This window comes from Cervus elaphus, chromosome 18 (assembly GCF_910594005.1).
Source record: "Cervus elaphus chromosome 18, mCerEla1.1, whole genome shotgun sequence".
NCBI lineage: Eukaryota > Metazoa > Chordata > Mammalia > Artiodactyla > Cervidae > Cervus > Cervus elaphus.
The window spans coordinates 104,316,111-104,335,370 of NC_057832.1; the positions used below are offsets into that span (position 1 = coordinate 104,316,111).

A 19,260-nucleotide genomic window follows, 5' to 3' on the forward strand; every position below is an offset into this window, starting at 1 on the left:
GCACAAGGGTCACCCAGGGGTCCTGCAAACTCCTGATGTCCTGACTACACCTGGACCAATTAGGTAAGTTTCCAGGGATGAGGACCAGCATGCTAGCATTCAAAGCCCCTGGGGTGTCTGATATGCAGTCAGGAGGGGATCCAGCCCCCTAAAGCTAAGTGGGTGCAGTACTGAGGTCCTAAGTGTTAAGATGCTAAGTCCTTCCTCCTGTTGTGGGGCTGAGTGGTCAGCTGTATGGTATCTTGGGAGCAGGGTCGATGGGCCCAGAAGGTGGTGTACTGTTTCAACAAACCAAAACAAAACAGACAGCATCAGACTCATAAGAGCACTTTTTATTTCAGGCAAAGAAAAGTCTAGCTGAAAGGATTACAATTCCAAGCAATCAAAACCCCACCGTTAGAGGCACTATTCTGATTTTGTAAATTCAATTTAGAAAAGAGTATTTGGGTTGCATGTTCCCCAGTTCCCGAGACTAGAAGGGCGAAGGAAAACTGAAAAGATTTCTACTAATCTACTGATTCTGCTCTTTGGACCCGACACCAAGCTGGCTGAGCCCTCGATGACCCACCACTGAGGGACACAGGCCAAATTACGCTACATGTAAGAGAAGTGAGGTGGGAGACGGCAGGTCACCCGGGCAAGGGCAGGCACCTGCAGCTTCAAAACTCCTTCAAAACTCCTCGTGAAAGGGGTAATCCCTGTGGGAGGCACAGCTGTCAGGAGAAAATAGGAACACATTAGTCTTTCCTGGATGAGATTTCTACCGTAACCAACTTCAAATAGATAGAAGTGATGTCTTGAGTATTGTACATTAACGCATATACATGGAATCTAGAAAAATGGTACTGATGAACCTAGTAGAGAACGGACTTGTGGATACAGCAGAGGAAAGTGAGGGTGGAACGAATGGAGAAAGTAGCACTGACATATATATACACTATTATGTGTAAAACAAAGTCAGTGGGATCCCAGCCTGGTGCTCTGTGATGACCCGGAGGGCTGGAGTTGGGGGAGGGCAGGGAGCCTCGAGGAAAGGGATATATATACACACAAAATTATGACCGATTCCCCTTGGCGTACAGCAGAAACCAACACAAAATTGTAAAACGATTTTCCACCAATTAAAAAAAAAGGCAGACTCACAGATACAGAGAAGACATGGAGCAAGAGGCCACTGTCATCTCCAGAGGCCTCCCGGGACCAGTGGGAGCTGAAATGAACAACTAAAGATTTGCTATAGAGGCTGGACGTTGAGCTGGGGGTGGAAAGACACAGGAGTTGTTTGCCAAGGTTCACAGCCCTATGGCCTGTGTGGGAGGTATACAGTGTTGGAAAGCCTGGCTGGGAAGAGTGTGAAAGGCCCCAGGGTGAACCCTGCTTGGGGCAAATGACTCTTTCCCAACCCATTACACATCAGTGGTCTGCAGCAGCCGCCCTACCATACGCTGCGTCAGCAGCTGGAAGGGGAAAGGAAACTAAATGAATAATGAGCAGTTCTCAAAGGACAACAAGGATGGGACTTGGTGACTGATTCACTTCTCTCTTCTCTCTCCTTTGCCCACTAGCTCAAATAAGATTTTAATGTCTAAAGGGTCAGTGCCATTAACACATACAGGGACCTCAGAGAGGGCCAGTGGTAAACTCTGCCTGTGGCCACAGCGTGGCAGCCACACGCTCACAGGCAAGGGCTTGCCCCAAGGTCAGGCGAGAGCTGTTAATCAAGAAGCAAACCTGGGAACACCTGCCAGAGATGTGGGGGAACCACCAGGGGTGCCAGCTAGGATCTGGAGAGAGAGCAAGGGCTGGAAGGACAGCTAGCACCCGGGCCGGCCTGAGGGAACGCTCAAACTCTGCTTAGGAGAGTAAATGCCAGAGGGGACAGAGAAGAAACGGTGAGGTCAGACGATACAGTCACAGAGCAGGTTCTTAGTCTCCATGTAAAATGGGGAGAGTCTTCTTGAAAGCAGGAAATGTGTTTTAAACTTTGCTGAGTTAACATAGTGGTACAAAAAGGAAAAAACAAACAAAAAAAACCCAAACCCTACTTCCTTGTCATCTCCTTCCAAACTACCAATCAGAGGGAACACAAGGAACCAGCTCACGGCTACTGGAGGGGTCCAGGTGGCCCCACTATCAGAGCTGGGGTGCTGGGAGGGCCCCGAGCACAGCCTTCCACCAGAACCCTCTCACGAGTCCTTAAGGATAAAGAGTCACGGGGAAATTCTCCCAGGAAGGTGGGGCAGGGGCCACCTGGAATCATCCGGTTTCATATGAGCCACTCAACTTTGAAAAGTAAAAGTCAAAATACCTCAATGGGTGGGACAGGGCAGGAGGGAGGGGATATATATAGACACGTAGCTGGTTTACTTCCTTGTACAGCAGAAACTAATGTAATATTATGAAGCAACATACCCTAGTTAAAAAAAAAAAAAAAAGCAGCTGTCTGGCCCCTAGGTTACTGCAGGTTAGGCCACCAGTGCACAGGGCGAGGAGAGACCAGGGCAGGGCGCCGGGCATTTCCCCTGGGGCCGAGTGCGGCTCGGCTGACATGCCGTAAACGCTCGCTGCAGCACATGGAGGAGAAGGCCAGGTAACGTGAACAAGCCAGAGCTGCTGCCAGAGCAGGACCTGGGTGGGAAGGCCTCAGCAGTTATCCTTTCACCTGCACCCCTCCAGGGGATCTCCCGGGACTCACCTCACCAAGGCACAGGCCCTCCAGTCCCTGTTGAAGCTGAGCAAGGTGTTCATATCCTCCTTGTCCAGTTCAAAGTCAAAGACCTAAAAAGCAAACAAAATAGAAACCACAGCTCCCATGAAGCTCTGTAAACAGCTATCCAACACAGGTAGGGGCTTCCCTGGCGACTCAGTGGCGAAGAACCTGCCTGCCCACGCAGGAGACTCAGGTTCGATCCCTGGGTCGGGAAGATCCCCTGGAGAAGGAAATGGCAACCCACTCCCGGTATTCTTGTCTGGAGAATCCCATGGACAGAAGAGCCTGGTGGGCTACAGTCCATGGGGTTGCAGAACAGTTGGACATGACTTAGCAACTAAGCAACAAAATCCAACACAGAATATGAAAGCATATGATCAGCTCCAGGCAGGACCACTGGTGAGATGCTGCCTGCTGTGCGGAGGGGCAGGAAGGTAGACTAAATTCAGAGAAAGTTCATTACATGGCCACTCAGAACACACATGTTTTGCCTGGGTATATGAATAATGAAAACAGACCTTTCCCTTCCAGATCCTCCAGGCAAAATGATACTTTTTTTTTCTATTTAGTTCACTTCAAAACCTCTGCCCAGAGAATTCCCTGGCAGGCCAGTGATTAAGACTCTGTGCTTCCACTGCAGGGGGCCAGGGTTTGATACCAAGTCAGGAAGCTAAGATCCCACATGCTATGTGGCTTGGAAGCTTAAAAACGAGGGAAGGGGACGTATATATACCTATGGCTGATGTGTGGCAGAGACCAACACAATATTGTAAAGCAAGTATCCTCTGATTGGGCTTCCCTGATGGCTCAGATGGTAAAGAATCTGCTTGCAATGTGGGAGACCCAGGACCGATCCCTTGGTCGGGAAGATCCCCTGGAGAAGGGCATGGCTACCCACTCCAATATTCTTGCCTGGAAAATCCTATGGACAGAGGAATGTAGGAGGCTACTCTTCATTGGGTCGCAAAGGGTCAGTCACGGCTGAGTGACTAACACATCCTCCAATTAAAAGTAAATAGGTTTAAAAAATAAAAGTGGGTTTTAAAAAACAATTTTTTAATGAAAATGTGTCTTTTCCAACACTTTGAAAAAATAAAAGAAGAAACAAAAAAATCCATCTCTAGCAGGGTATGTGTTTCTCATACTATTTCACCACTTTATTCATCTTCCCCACCCTGCCCGGGCCCCAGGCGGCCAGCAGCTTGTGTTACAGCCGCAGCCCCTGGCCAGTGGAACAGGCGTGATCAGCTGCTTTCCCTGGAAACAGAGCCACAGGAACCAGGGCTTGGGTGAAGACCAAGAGCTGCTCGCCTCAGGGGCACTGGGACCCTCCTGGGGAGCTCGTCTCCTGGCCCGGCCCCCGACCCTGGTGCGGGAGGCAGGCAGGTGGGCGGGAGGGGCTGTGAGGTCAGAAGGCCTCCTCGGCTCTGGCAGGTGCTCAGGGAACCCGCACGGAACACCTCACTGGAGCCCTGCAAGGCCTCTCAGGCCCCGGAGCTGTCAGCACGGCAGTGTTTCCCGAGTGCTTACAAAGGTACCCGGTGCTGTCTGCATCTTATTTCATCTTCGTGATAACCCTTGTAATAAGTGACAGTTTCACAGATGGGGAACTGAGTCCTGATGCAAATCCAAGCAGCATCACTCAAGAGCAACATTTCTCGGGCAAATGACAAGTCCCTGAGAAGTCCCAGCGCAGGTGTGTGCATGTACGAGGCCCAGGGCTGCCCTGGCAGCACTGCCACCCATGAGGAACCAGTGTCCCGTGTCTACGGTGGGCTCCCTGCCCGAGAGGAGACGGCGGGGGGCCCACACATGACCATCCAGAGGCCCGGTGAAAAGCTGACCCCTCCACCACCGAGGGGACCCCGGGCCGACCAGCCAGGACTTACCTGGAAGTTCTCAGCAATGCGTTCAGGTGTCACTGACTTGGGGATCACGATCAGGTTCCTCTGCATGGGGAATCGGATCAGCACCTGTGCAAAGAGATGCCAAGCGCGTACGTCCATCAGGAGCTCTGCACTTTCCACTCGCCCAACCTGACCCCCACCCCAGCCCACACCCAAAGAGAGAAACCCCAGAACTTCACAGTGAGGAGACCAGCTCAGGGGTAATGTCTCACGCACTATAAGGAGGAAGTGAGGTGCTCAGGTCCCAACCCCCAGCCCAGCTCCCAGCCTCTTTGTCTCTCTGTATGTTACTCCCTGTCTAGGAGCTCGCGCTAGCCTTTGGGAGCACACAGCCGAGCCCTTCTGCGAGCAGAGACGGGCTTTCCCAAACAGGGGCTAGTGTGGACCCTCGTGGTAGCCTTCAGAGGTAGCGGGGCAGGTCCGATCATCCCCAGCCCCACACAGTCTCCTAAGGCTCCTCTGTGCCCTTGCTACCACGCTTCCGGACCCAAGCCATACGTCTGGGGAGGGCTGACGGGAACCACCACGAATGCAGGAAGTTCTGGGAACAGTCACGACAGCCTGGAGACGGCCATACCTGGGCTGTGGTTTTATTGTGCTTGTCTGCAATCGCTTTGATCCTGGGGTCCTCCAGTATGGAAGGGTCCTCGGGCTTGGCCCTGGAGACAGACAGCAAGACGGTCTGCATGAGTGACCACTGTCACCACCGCTCAAGGCAGCCGTGACCCTAACCCTAAGGCCCATCGACCTCAGAGGGCGGCCCGCCAGTCTCCTCCTGATTCAGAGTTCAGCTACAAACTCACAACCCTTGGAAAAAGAGGAGGCATCCTGCTACTAGAAACGCCGACCAGGAAGCCCAACAGGAGGCTCCCGGGGAGGTCTGCCGATCACCTCGGAAGCATCCTCCTTGATGCTGGATTTTCCTTTTTCAGCCATTTCTAATCTCCGCCAATTGACAAGAGAACACGATCCCATGGAGACTCACCAGGGCCTGTCGGGAGAGCCGAGGGGACTATAGGCGGTCACCACAATGCCTTTGGAGTTGCAGTACTGGATTAACTTCTCCTGAGTGAGGTATGGGTGGCACTCAATCTGCGGATAAACACGGGAGGGTTGATGCTGACCCTGTGGGCACAGGCCACACCGGAAGTCTTCCCTGGCTAAGACCCCTCCCTCCAGACAGAAAGTTATGGGCAACCCGCATCCCATCTCCTGGATGGGCAGTGACAACTCTTGCTTCCCAGCTAGCATTCTTGACATTAAGGATCCTAGTCCTGTTACCATGGCCAAGGGCCTCGAGGGTTTTTTCTGGCTTTGGCCACTTATCAACTGTGACAGGTCTGAGGATGTCAATGTCTGCACGCAACTCATCTCAAGACTCTGAGTCATCACAAGCCAGGCTCAAAACCCTTCTCTCCTGCAAGTTTCACTCTCGGATGTGACACCGTCTTTTCTGAGCCATAACTCAGGACTCTGCCAGCGCCCAGGGACCCGCCTCCGGGTGATGCGATTAACAAGGCACTGCTAGCATCTAAGGGTCACACAACAGTCTCCCACGCACACTAGCTTCCCTGCTGACATTACCTGGTTAACCGCCGGCTTGTATTTCAAGCCAGGTTTGTTTAAGATCTTCTCCACTTGGAGATGGTTGAAGTTGGAGACTCCAATAGCTTTCACCAGCCCTTCGTCCACCAGCTCTTCCATGGCCTAGAAACCAAAGAGGGTCTGCTTGCTGCTGACATGTGCCCAGAAGGACAAGGACCAGAAGCACCTCTTGCACCAGCCAGCTTAAACAGGTCATGCCTTTATTATTCAGTGCCAGCAAGTCAGATCTTTCGGAAGACAAGAGGCATTGAGACAAAAGCCAGGATGGCTTTAATGAAGCAGGAAGAGCTACAACAGTGACAGAGTAACAATCACGGGAAAAGAAACTGTGGAGCAGGTCATTCACGCCTGGTCCCTTACAAGGAGGCCGGGGAGCTGGCAAGAAAGGGAAGGCCAAGCCAGGGGCTGCCTTACCGTCCAGGTATCCACGAAATCTTTCTCACTGGGAATCACGTTGCCATCCTCATCCAATGGGAAGAAGTCTTTCCCAGGCTGCAGTAACAATCAAAAATAATCACAGACCTGCAGAGATCTGCTGGGGCAGATACACTGTGGAAAGCAAAGTTCTAAAACAATTGCTCTAAACTGCAACAGCTGTTTTCAGATGCTAATCAAGGGCAAATCCATGTCATTGGGAAAAAGAAATAGCAGACAGCTCCTGAAGCCTCCAGACCCCTTTTCTATCAGTCGGGTGGGCACTGACCATCGTGTGGAGATGGAGAATTCTCGGTCAGCGAGATGAAGCCTGCCGTGTATGGGGGTGTGTGGATAGGGGGGGACCCAGGGCCCATGTCCTGGCTGGACCCAAGCCTACAAAACCACCACCTGGCTGAGCCTCGCCAGCTTATTGTGAAAAAAAAAAAACAAAGGATGCAAGTCAGGCCTGGATACACCCCAGTGCAATAAAATAAGAGCTTCAGGGTAAAACCCGCATGCTTTCACACTGGCTGATGAAGCAGAAAACTGAGCCTGTGGCTAGAATGGAGGTTAAGGATGGAATAACTCTAGAGTTCTTGTGTGTTGAGAGGAAGGTTGTCGAGGTTTATCCTTCCACAGGATGTGTATGGAATACAGGAAAACGCATGCATTAAGTGCAGGGTGCGTGCATATATATGTGCGTGCGTGTGTGTGCGTGTGTGTATGTGAAGGTGCCTGAGGTGGTGGGGAGCCGTGGTAGCTGATGACGCCGCCTTATGGGAAGGAGTGTCACCTCAGCCTTTGTTCATAGTCGCAAAGGTTGAAGTTTACCCAATTACCAAATAACAAAGAGTGGTGCTCCTCCAACTCTGAAACGTGCGAGTGAGCCACCCTTGGTTTGGGTCAGAGGGCTGGGTGGGGCCCGAGGCGGACTTCTAACAAGCTCCAAGGCGAGGCCACTGCTGCTGGTCTAGGGACCACACCTCGAGTGCAGTGGCAGGGCCACACACAGAGGGTCTACCTGCTTGTGACCTGCTCACAGCGGAGGGCGATGCCACTGGAGACCCCTGAGCCCCTACCTTGAAGCCCGTGGGCCAGTGGATGAGGTAGAGGTCCAGGTAGTCCAGCTTCAGGTCGCTGAGCGTCTTCTGGCAGGCACCTTTCACCAGGTCCTTGTCGTGATACGTGCACCACAGCTGAAGCCGGGGAGGGAACACGTCTTAGCCCGCAGGCCAGGAGCCAGATGGCTCGGGGACAGGGGACTCGCTTTCTGCACCCCACAACCCACCCACTTCACCGTGACGCTGTCAATGGTGGGGACAGAGATTCCACTGCACACGTGAATCCTAATTTCCCAAAGGAAGGGAGGATAATCAGGTCAAGGAACCCTTTCAGGAGGACCAAACTGAAGGCATAATATGGAATGGGCAGGTTGGCAAGCCAGCCCCAGGCCCTGAACATAGTTCTCAGGGCCTATTTTCCCACCAGGCTGGTCTTTGTGGGGCCAGCCTCACCCTCCCACCCAGTATATCTTGGGAACCATCAAGAGAGCTCAGTCTGCAGAGGGGAACCAAGTCCTATTATCAGAGGTAACCCTCTGGAAAGGGGGTGCCAACCCATAGCCTTGGCCTCATCAGCAAGGGCTCCAGCCAGTGGGTCCCAGTGGAATGACCATCCAACAGACAGGCACACATGGCCTTGGGTGTGGCCTTGAGTCACACATTTGCCCAGGAAGAACCGCCTGCTGGGTGATAACCCTAGCTGTGTTCAAAGACCCCAGGGTGCGGTCTTGGCCCCTAAACAGATGCTGCCCTGGATGAACATGGATGAGAACCCTCCCTTCAGGCTCCCCTGCGGGACGGGGTACCTTGCTGACGATGAAGAGGTCCTCACGCTTCACCACCTTCTCCTGCAGCTTTGCCTGGAGGGCCAAACCCACCTCATTCTCGTTCTGGTACACGTGGGCACAGTCAATGTGACGGTACCCAAGGTCAATCGCCACCTTCACAGCCTCCGTCACTTTGCCTGGAGGGGACTGAAAGAAATAGGAAATGGAAGGAATGGGGATAAGATCAAAAATGAAATAAAACACAGTCTGCACACAAGCCAGGAGGAAGGGAACCCAGGCTCCTCAGCGGCTCCTCTTCCTTCAAGGCCCGTAAAGCCAGGCCACCCAAGGTGAGACGCCACGGTGCTTCACTTTAGGAAACTCTGATCACCCTCTACTAGCAGCACAGATCACCTTAACTAGATGGGCCAAAGCCCCTAGCTTCCGTGTTTGTTCAGCATCTGTTGATTTACAAATCACTGTATAAACAATTCACTGTGGTGTTGGAAAAGACTCTTGAGAGTCCGTTGGACTGCAAGGAGATCCAACCAGTCCATCCTAAAGGAGATCAGTCCTGGGTGTTCATTGGAAGGACCGATGCTAAAGCTGAAGCTCCAATACTTTGGCCACCTGATGCGAAGAACTGACTCACTGGAAAAGATCCTGATGCTGGTAAAGACTGAAGGAGGAGAAGGGGACAACAGAGGATGAAATGGTTGGACAGCATCACCGACTTGATGGACATGAGTTTAAGCAACTCTGGGAGTTGGTGATGGACAGGAAAGCCTGGCGTGCTGCAGTCCATGGGTTGCAGAGTCAGACACGACTGAGCAACTGAACTGAACAAACAAAAGCCCACACTATCTCAATCTGTCAGGTTCCTAAGACAATGAGGGATACCACTGCTTTCAAACAACTCAAAATACTTCAAAACCACTGTTAAATAGTCACCCCAATTCCCGTTTGGTTCTCAAGTTCTGTCAGTGAACGCTTATGACTTATTTTCTCCTTCCACAGGTAGATTCTGGTATTAGTCATCACTTGTTTTTACGCAGTTTGGGGAGTATCAAAGTCATAAACGTGACTGCTGCAGGTTCAAAGGCCTGTGCTCAAATCTCACTGTGTAGGAATCTGCTTTAAGAGGTGGAGGTGGGAAGTGGCCGCTCAGAGGCATTTAGCGGAGAGAAAGGAGTTGACAGGAGTGGGAAATGGGAGCTGTGGAAGACCACCATATGGTTCGTGGTCAGAGCTGCACAAAGACTGAACGCTGCCCCTGCTTGGACCACGTGTGTGTCTGGGTGAGCAGGAAGGCACAGCACCACCCCTGCATCCAGCGCCCAGCCTGACTGCGCACACACCCATCTCCACAACACTCCTGCTTGGACCAGAGAGGTGGAAAACAAACACATGTGCAGCGGACTGGTGGGTGAATAGGGCACATTCCTCCAGGGAGCTGGGGTAGAAAAGAATGAGCAGGGGAACTCCCCGGGGGCCATGAGCAGCTGCAGACATCTGCTGTTTTGATATCAGCTGTCGCCAACAGAGGAAGGCAGAGGAGCGCAGGACCGAGCCGTGAGCTCGCCCAGCTCGCTCTCCACCCCAGAGGGAGCAGGAGGGGGCAGATGGGCAATGCTGACCTCGGGTGTGACATCAGACATCTTCAGACGACCTGGCCATCTCCTAGGTCCCCGGAGGACCCAAGCTGTACCTGCGGTCTTCCCCATCCTTCACGGTGAAACGAACAGGGCAGGGAACCTCAGCGTGGCCAGAAATACCACGGTGTCCCTGGGGCCCCCTGGGCACTGCTGTCGCTGATGAGAGCAGGGCACACCCCTTCCCAGGAGAAAGCCAGGTGGTATACGGAGACCCAGGTCGGGGACTCTAGCACGCCATCAACTTTCTTCAGGCTTGAAGGTACCCTGGCTGGACTTTCTCTGTGGGGCCGTGTTCTGTACCAGCCTAGCAGCTCACCGCCCCCAACCCCAGGCAGAGGGCAGGCCCAGCCATGCGCTGCATCTGCCACAGAGACTGGTCCAGGGCCCGAGACACGACCCCAGGCAGGCCCACGGGATTCCGTCTTTGGACTTCAGCAGGCACTCCCAGGACAAGATTTCATTCTGCTGGCGTCTCTGTGCGGGGAACACGTGTGCCAGGAGGTGCTAGATGGAAGTAGGGTTTGAGGGGCAGATGAAGAGCGGACGAGAGACAGCTCCTGGCCATATCCTTCATAGCCCTGGCTCTGGTACTCCTGACATCCTCTAAGTCAGTGACTCCCCACCCCCAGCACATTTTCTTTCCTGCTTAAGATTAAATTGGTTATTTGGTTCCTTGGGACCAAAAGAGCGCCGAGTAGGATAATCAAGGCTGCTGAACAATGGACCTAAAACTTTGAAAAAAAAACAACAACAAGTTCTTGTGATGCTTTTATAGAGGAGCCAAGGACAGAAATGACCTACAAGAGGTCAGCAAGAAGCTGTGGCTCCCCAACCCTTGCCCGGACAGAGAAGACTGATTAGCTGGAAAGCATGTGCTAAGAAGCTGAGTCCAAACTGCTTTCATAGGACAATGAGGAGCAGAAGCAAGGACTGTTGGGCATTTACAAATTCAATACGTACAAGCTGTGGCAACCCATAAGAGGACTCCAGCGAATGGATACTACATGCTGGCTTCCCCTTTCTGGAGACATCTTTGCAGTGATGGTGGGCGGGGGGAAGGCTGCCTGGGGCTACCGGCCCTGTGTGCAGTGGGGAAAACAACTCTCACCTGGGCTGGGTGGGCCCGGGCCAGCCTGGGGACAGGCATGTGGTTAGGAGAAGGCTTGTGCCAGGGCAGGTCCTGTCACAAACGGAACCTGACCCACGTGGTGTGCAGCGCTCAATGGCTCGGAGAGAAAGTAACAACAGCTCCCACTTATTATGGATCAGTCTTCACTAGTTTTAAGTGTATCACTGAATTGCATCTCCACCACAACCCTGGGTATCCGTGATCTCTGTGGATTAGGGAATGAAGGTGCGGAGTTTATGAAACTGGCCCATGATCGAGCAGTGAAAAAGAGATGCCGGGGTTCGAACCCTGGCACCAGGACCTGAGGGCCAGCCTTGGCTCAGAGGTCTGTCCTTGGAAGAAGGGAGACACTGGTCAGGGAGAGGACCAGTCACCTGGGCTTGGTAAACCATCCTCTGGGATGAAAATGTACCGGAATCCACAAACTACGTTCCGTACTAATTACCCAGAACCCTCCCCAGGAGGAGACTAAACTAACTTTCCTCATCACTAATGAAGCAGCCACTTAGAGATCTGATTGAAAAAAAATAAAAGGCTCAATAAACTTGGGAATGCCAACACATGATTACACCGTCTCCTCACCCCCTGGCCACACTGAAAACTGCAAACACAAGGCGGGGGTCCAGACTGAGACTTTGAAAAGAGGATAATCACGAAAATATGTTTCTATACATCTAACAGGAAATCCACAGAAAACCAGCAGGGGAAACACCCAAGTTATAAATAACCAAATTATACAAATCACATAGGTGAAATCATGTTTGAAATTCACTTCTGCCACTAATCTGCCCTGTGACTTGGGCACAGCTGCCCATGCCCATCCCCTCAGAACTTAGAGCTCTGAGCTTGAGCAGCAACTGGACAATGTTCTAGCTGATGGTACCAAGTGACGTCGCTGACACGTCTCTACCCCTGAGAGCCCCCCGTCAGTACCACAAACTGGGCCTATTTCCTTTTCACGTAACACTTCAGGCCAGGCAGTCCCAACTCGAATAATTACTATCCATGTCTCTCTCTCTCTCTCCTTTCCCTTTAAAACCCAATCATCTTCCGCTCTGCTTGGAGCTCCTGCTGCTGCTAAGTCGCTTCTGTTGTGTCCAACTCTGTGCGACCCCATAGACGGCAGCCCACCAGGCTCCCCCATCCCTGGGATTCTCCAGGCAAGAACACTGGAGACGGTTACCATTTCCTTCTCCAATGCATGGAAGTGAAAAGTTAAAGTGAAGTCGCTCAGTCGTGTCCGACTCTTAGCGACCCCATGGACTGCAGCCCACCAGGCTCCTCCATCCATGGGATTTTCCAGGCAAGGGTACTGGAGTGGGTCGCCAGTGCCTTCTCCTCGTGCTGCTAGGTACCTTAATATCCCTCCCTCTATTCCCTCTGCAAGCCAGAAGCAAGCAAACAAACAACAAAAATACTACACCTCCAAACGTGAAGAAGGGAATGGCAATCCATTCCAATATCCTTGCCTGGAGAATTCCATGGACAAAGGAACCTGGCAGGCTACAAAGTCCATGGGGTCGCAGAGTCAGACACAACTTAGCAACACACAGCTCCAAACAACAAAGGTTATAAAACAGTGTCATTGGTTTAAAAAAAAAAAACAACAAACAACAGGATCTCAGAGATTGAACCCTTTGTAGTTTTAACATGCAGATGTCTGGAAAGAGAAGATTGTGTTCTTTCTGACTTTTTAAAAATATTTTCTTCAGTTAGCAGGTATCACTTTTGTAATGAAGAAGGGGGATAGGAATAAAGGAAACTTCACTTTGAGGGGGGAAAAACCGGGGTAAGAAGTTTAACAGTGCGCTAATGATAAACTTGGAGCAAAAATAGGTAACCATAACTTTTGATGTAAACTTTGATTGATAAAACAAACAGGGCATCAACCTCTAAGGCCTTGAAATGTAACACGTCAGAGAAAAGTTGTCACTGAAAAGCATTGTTTAACCTCTTCGGATTAAACCAGCTTCACTTCAGAGAAGCTCAACCTACATTAAAAAAAAACTAACCTTACTTTTTAATTATCAGTTTTGTTTAAAATACTAGTGATGTCATGACATAATTTTCTGCTTCTCATTGTATATAAAGCATTTCAACTACATGTATGCTAAACAGACATTTGTGACCTAATTTCTCAAAATGTATTCAACTTCCAGCTAATTTATTTACAATCTTCTGGAAGAGAAATTGGCAAACTTCTTCTGTTAAGTGGCCAGACAGAAAATATTTTAGGCCTTGTGGGCCAAACAGTCTCGTCACACCTGCTCAACTCTGCTGCTGCAAAAACAATATGTAAAGGAGTGAAATGTGTTCTAATAAAACTGCTTATAAAAATGGGCTGCGGTTTACTAACCCCTGGGGGTTGCTGGAAAAGCACACAAAGAAATGGGCAGTAGGTAACAGTCCCAGTCTTGATTTGTCCTATTTACAAATAACATTCTTGTTTGCAATTCATCACCTTAATAACCAAAACGTGAGACTTCCTTGAGAGTCAATAGTTAAGACTCTGCCCTTCCAATAAAGAGGCACTGGTTCGATCCCTGGTCAGGGAACTAAGATCCCACATGTCATGTGATACAGCCCAAAAGCAGACAAATAGAAACCCTCCCAAAACAAAACAACAAAAAGGTATCCTGATATTGAACGTAAAGGTACTCTGGAGACTGAAAGGGTTTATACCCTGCTCCAATTTAATCAATGGACAATAAGGTCTGGGGAAACCTGAGCAAGCTGGGCCAGCTTGCCTGTCCTGTGCTTACACACAATGCCCGTATCCGACGGTTTTGTACCAAGACGACTTCAAATCTGCCACTCATAAGACTCCAATAGAATAAGCATCTGGGAGAATCCAGAGAATGACAACAATGTCCAGTTCTTCACCTCAACAGGGGAGCTTTTATTGCTTGGTGCAGATAAGCCAACCTCATTTGGCTCATGTTCAATTACGTCCAAATCTACAGTTTAATAACGTAAACCACAATTTCATATGATAAAGAGCAGACTGCTGAAGAAGGATCTTTTTTGTTGCCTTATCACATGAAAACAGTCCACTGTGGCTATTTTTTTCCACCAAAGCTCACAACCAGGTTTGGCCACAAACACAAACCAACAAGAAAACTGAGATTAACTTTCACTCGGTGTGAATCCAGCTGTCCTAAATTATACCACTGTCTCCACTTGGTTGCAATGGGGGTGGCCCAGGGCTGGCCCTGCGCAGGCTGGACTTATTTAAGTATCTTTGCTCTTGAAGAGCTGCAGGTGGAGGCCTGCAGGGAGATGAAGCAGGTGAACAGAAAGACAAGCTACTGGTTTAGCTCCGACTCTTCTAGCCCGGGATCCCAGGCCATCAAGAGCTTGGCCTGAGTTCTTTCTCAGCATTTTCTCCTAAAGGAAGTGTTCTCAACCTCAAAGAGGCAAAAACTAAAGCACTTAGCTTATAAAATGTTCTGTGGCCTGTCAAAGGGTCACAGGACACACACAGATGTACCGTCTATCTGTGATGTTGAATTTTCATTGGGTGGGGGACATTTAGGGGGAAATGTCTCAAAGGCTCGTGGGTGTGGGCAGAAGACAATGGAAAAGCAGCAGAGAAAAGAGATCTCCATTCCTAGGCTTGGAGCATGCAGGTGAATTACGGCCATTTACCATCAACAAGTTTTCAGCTAGTTTCAAACACTTATCAGCAACAGGACATTGGTCAGCATCAGAAGTAATCTGTTTCAGCCACTTCCTGGGAATACAATGCCCGTGGCTTATTTACTGTCCACTGGGGAAGGCAAGCCTGCCAAGGGGAAATGGCCTCTAAGCCAAATGGGCTTGGAGATCAAGATGTTCTCCCAGTGGGCTGAAACCTTCACCTCCAAGGAGAGGAGGGGGAGTCCGAGGACCTTCAAAATAACTGACTGGAGACTCCCAGAGCCCTGCCAAGGGTCCGAAGGATACAATACAGCCACCATGATGTGGAAGACCCATGGGAACCAGGAACTGCCCCCACTCTCAGGGCCTCCCCCAGTTCTCACAAAGATAAGCAAATGGTATTTAGGTCACCCCATTTTTGTCCAGCATCTGTGAGAATATATATTTTACACATACAGGGGAAAGGTATCAAACACTATTCATATACTTTTCCTTATAAAGAGGGAAATCTACTCCAAGCCCATACTTAAACCATTTATTTCCCCGTCACCTCCCCTATCATGCCTCTACACGGTTCCAAACAACTTCAACTCCTCACCCACTCCCCCAAATCTGAAATTATCTTACTTCTTCGTATTAATTCGACATGTTATCCTTAGGATACCTATCATTTACCAGTCTGTGAACAGTTCCGTAAACAGTTTGTGACCAAGTCAGATGCTACCCTTACACTCAACGAACTTACTCAAGTGAATGATCTAAACGTACAGATTTATAGAGCTATCTTAACTAAATATACAGCTTTGGGGGTAGGTTTTAAGAGCTCAAGCAAATGATTTAAAGCTGTAGTTTTAAATCAACTTTTACTCCTTATTTACCCCCAGAGTACTGATTTTGAAACAATGGACCTTAAGTCCCAATTTTTGAAGCCACAAACTTATAAGGCTCAGTGAGGTGGTGGTTTTGTTCCAGTGACACGTGTATGTCTGTGTGCTGCCTCAGAAATTGTAATTTGCCACTGCCAAGAAAGTGTCTGTTCACATCCATTCCAAGAGAATAACCTGCGACAGACCGAATTTAACTTGGTACAATGGCCATAATTCAATTACACCCTTAGAGCCACCACTGGCCTTTTGGAAGGAAACACAAGGCACAGATAATTCCGATTCCTTTGTCCGAGAAACACTTTGAGTGAGAGGCAACTCCGCGACAGTGAATGTTTACAAGATTCCAGCTGCTGCTGACTTTAGGGTAGAGATAAATACAATCCTGTCTCTTTCAGACCATTTCAAGGTGCCCTTAATCTCTACCGTCTTTTCTTTCCTTGTCAGTGTGCAAACGGCCAATGCCCAGTCCTATATTTAAAGTTCCTGGAAAACCCGAGTCACAGCCGTGGAACGTAATGTACAAAATACTCCAAGCTAACTTACAAGCGGTTTAAAAATTGGGGGTTTTGCTTCGGCTCCCGTAACATCACTCACTGCTCCCCAACTGTCAAATACTCAAGACTACCATTTTTACTCCTAACCTTTTCCTGGGGACGCTGTGAAGTGCTTCCAGCGGTGCCGAGGTTTCCGGAGGCAGTTTTAACTACCGATGCCAGCCCGCAGTTTTGTATGGGTGGGAACCTCCCCCCAACCACCCGCACCCCCGTAGATTCCTTCGTCCAGAACAGGACACTCCGAGGGGGACGCCGGCCTCCGGGAGTTCAGCGACCCGCGCGTTTCGGGACAGAGTAAATAGAAAGGTCCTGGGCACACTCGTGCCGCCTAATTCAATTACTTGCAGACTCCAGGCTTACCTTGGGATGCTTGTTCCTGAGGGAGCAAAGTCGGAAACGGTTAAGGACCAGCTATTTCGAAGAAAGGCAAAAGGCGCGGGCGCCCGCAGGTGCGGTTAGGCGAGGGACGCCGGCGCCCCACGCCCCTTTTTGCTCCATCTCCGGGAACGCCCCTCCCCGACCTCCATCCACCGAGCCACAGCGACGGAGACTCGGGAAAATTTCCCTTCGATCGGCGCCCCCTAGTTGTCTTTCCAGCTGAGATCGGATTCCAGCGGATCGCAAGCACGAGGGGTTATGGGGTCGGCCACCCGCGAGCCATTCTCAAGCACCCCTTCCCCACCCCACCCCACCGTAAGTCCCCCGGTCCGAGACCGAGGCAAGCGCCCCGCCCGCCTCAGCGCCCGGGCTCCCGAACCGCAGGTCCAGATCCTGCCGGGACCCGACCAGCCCGAGCGTGGCTCCCTCGAGGCCTGGAGTCCGCCGCGGGGGCCACTGCTCAGGGTCACTCTCGGTCCCTTCCCGTCCCAGGCCGCGCCGAGCACTTAAGTGAGCCCCGGAGCACGTTCGCCAGGGCACCTACCTTCCAGGTGCCCAGCCCCAAGATAGGCATCTTGGCGCCGGTGTAGAGCACGATGTGGTTGGCCATGACTGCTTGAGCTCCGCTGACCGGGATCAGAGAACGGTGCAGAGGTGGCTCAGCGCGGTTCTTTAAATAGCCGGTGAGGCAGGCCGAAGGGGCGGGTATGATGGGCGTCTGGCTCGGCAAGCGCGGCTTCTGATTGGCCGTCCCGACAATCTGATGCCGCGCGTCTGTTAGCCCGGGGGGCTCTGCGAGGAAGCGCCTCCTACTAGGTCCTAGCGGCACCGGATTCCTTTTAAGTGGGCAGTTTACCCACACCCCCACGCGGCGCCCCGAGCACCGCCAGCAGCTGTGACACGTGGAAACGCGAATGCTTAGCAAAAGTAACAGAATTCCCATAAATAATAGCCCGGGAAGGAATTTTGGTTTTTTTTTTTTTTTTGAGAGCGCTGAAGGATAAGTTTATTGTTCAGGCCCAGTAGCATGTTTTTTTGGGAATTTGACCAAAGCCAGGACTTTACTTTGTAGGAACACACTGATGAGATGGTTGGATGGCATCACCGACTCAACAGACATGAGTTTGAGTAAACTCCAGGAGTTGGCGGTGGACAAGGAGGCCTGGCGTGCTGCAGTTCATGGGGTCGCCAAGAGTCGGATATGGTTGAGCCACTAAACTGAACTGACTACTACTGCTGGCGTTTAGCGCCCTTTGCTTACTAAGGTGCACGCCAGAGAAATGGTTTGCAGTCTTGTTGCAGAACATCAGCTTGAGATTTGGGTTTATCTAGGAGAAGGCAATGGCAACCCACTCCAGAACTCTTGCCTGGAAAATCCCATGGACAGAGGAGCTTGGTAGGCTGCAGTCCATGGGGTCGCCAAGAGTTGGACACGACTGGGCAACTTCACTTTCACTTTTCACTTCCATGCATTGGAGAAGGAAATGGCAACCCACTCCAGTGTTCTTGCCTGGAGAATCCCAGGGACGGGGGAGCCTGGTGGGCTGCTATCTATGGGGTCGCACAGAGTCGACAGGACTGCAGTGACTTAGCAGCAGCAGCATGTATGTAACCTCCTAGGGCTATCTTCACACTCCGCCCTAGATGTGAGCTGCTTGTGCACACTGAAGGTGATTCAGCAACCTTTTCTCCTAGTGCCAGCCTCTCTTGAGGTTAGGAATCCCTGATGAGCTTAATGCAAAACACGCAGAGGACATTGAGTCTTTAGAAAGTAAGACTCTACGGAAGCAGCACATTTCATACACAGTCATTTAGCAAAGCTCTCTAGATGATTAAGACAGAAACCCACAAAAGAAAAGTTAACTTTAATATTGTAGCTTCAAGTATGCCAAATTAGGAGGAGTTAGATGAATTGGGCTTCCCAGGTGGCGCTAGTGCAATGGCACCCCACTCCAGTACTCTTGCCTGGAAAATCCCATGGATGGAGGGAACCTGGTAGGCTGCAGTCCATGGTGTCGCTAAGAGTTAGACACTACTGAGTGACTTCACTTTCACACATTGGAGAAGGAAATGGTAACCCACTCCAGTGTTCTTGCCTGGAGAATCCCAGGGACGGGGGAGCCCGGTGGGCTGCCGTCTATGGGGTCACACAGAGGTAAAGAACTTGCCTGCAATGCAGGAGACAAAAAAGATGTGGATTCAGTCCCTGGGTGGGGAGGAACCCCTGGAGGAGGTCATGGGAACCCGCTCCAGTATTCTTGTCTGGAGAATCCCATGGACAGAGGAGCCTAGTAGGCTATAGTCCATAGGGTCGCAAAGAGTTGGACATGACTGAAGGGACTTAGCAGCAGCCGCTGCAGCAGCAGGTAATGAGTTAATCAGTCCTAATTGGCAGTCCTAACACATTCTTTCCCAAGATAACCAAAGGAAAGTTGCTGAAAGAGCTTTGTGGACAATTTTGGTTTCTTTGAACAACCCCTTTCCATGATACTGTACTCTACTTCAAACTTGCTCTTTCTGCTTTATCTCCCTTTAATATTTCCTCTAATTA

At 50.8% G+C, this 19,260-nt stretch overlaps 1 protein-coding gene across 2 annotated transcripts; it reads right to left on the reverse strand.

The window, feature by feature from the left end:
• Positions 1-311: 311 nt before the first annotated feature.
• AKR1B1 (aldo-keto reductase family 1 member B) lies at positions 312-17,411 on the reverse strand. Of its 2 annotated transcripts, none has more exons than XM_043872791.1 (10): positions 17,254-17,411; positions 8,507-8,674; positions 7,719-7,835; positions 6,637-6,714; positions 6,202-6,324; positions 5,603-5,709; positions 5,195-5,276; positions 4,600-4,683; positions 2,696-2,778; positions 312-713 (listed from the first exon to the last, which is right to left on the reverse strand). In XM_043872791.1, exons 1-10 carry the CDS (start codon positions 17,317-17,319, stop codon positions 671-673), a joined length of 951 nt encoding a protein of 316 aa, XP_043728726.1. In that variant the 5' UTR covers positions 17,320-17,411; the 3' UTR covers positions 312-670. The 2 variants fall into 2 exon arrangements, with proteins under 2 accessions (XP_043728726.1, XP_043728727.1); XM_043872792.1 differs by lacking the exon at positions 17,254-17,411 and adding an exon at positions 16,692-16,819.
• Positions 17,412-19,260: the final 1,849 nt, after the last annotated feature.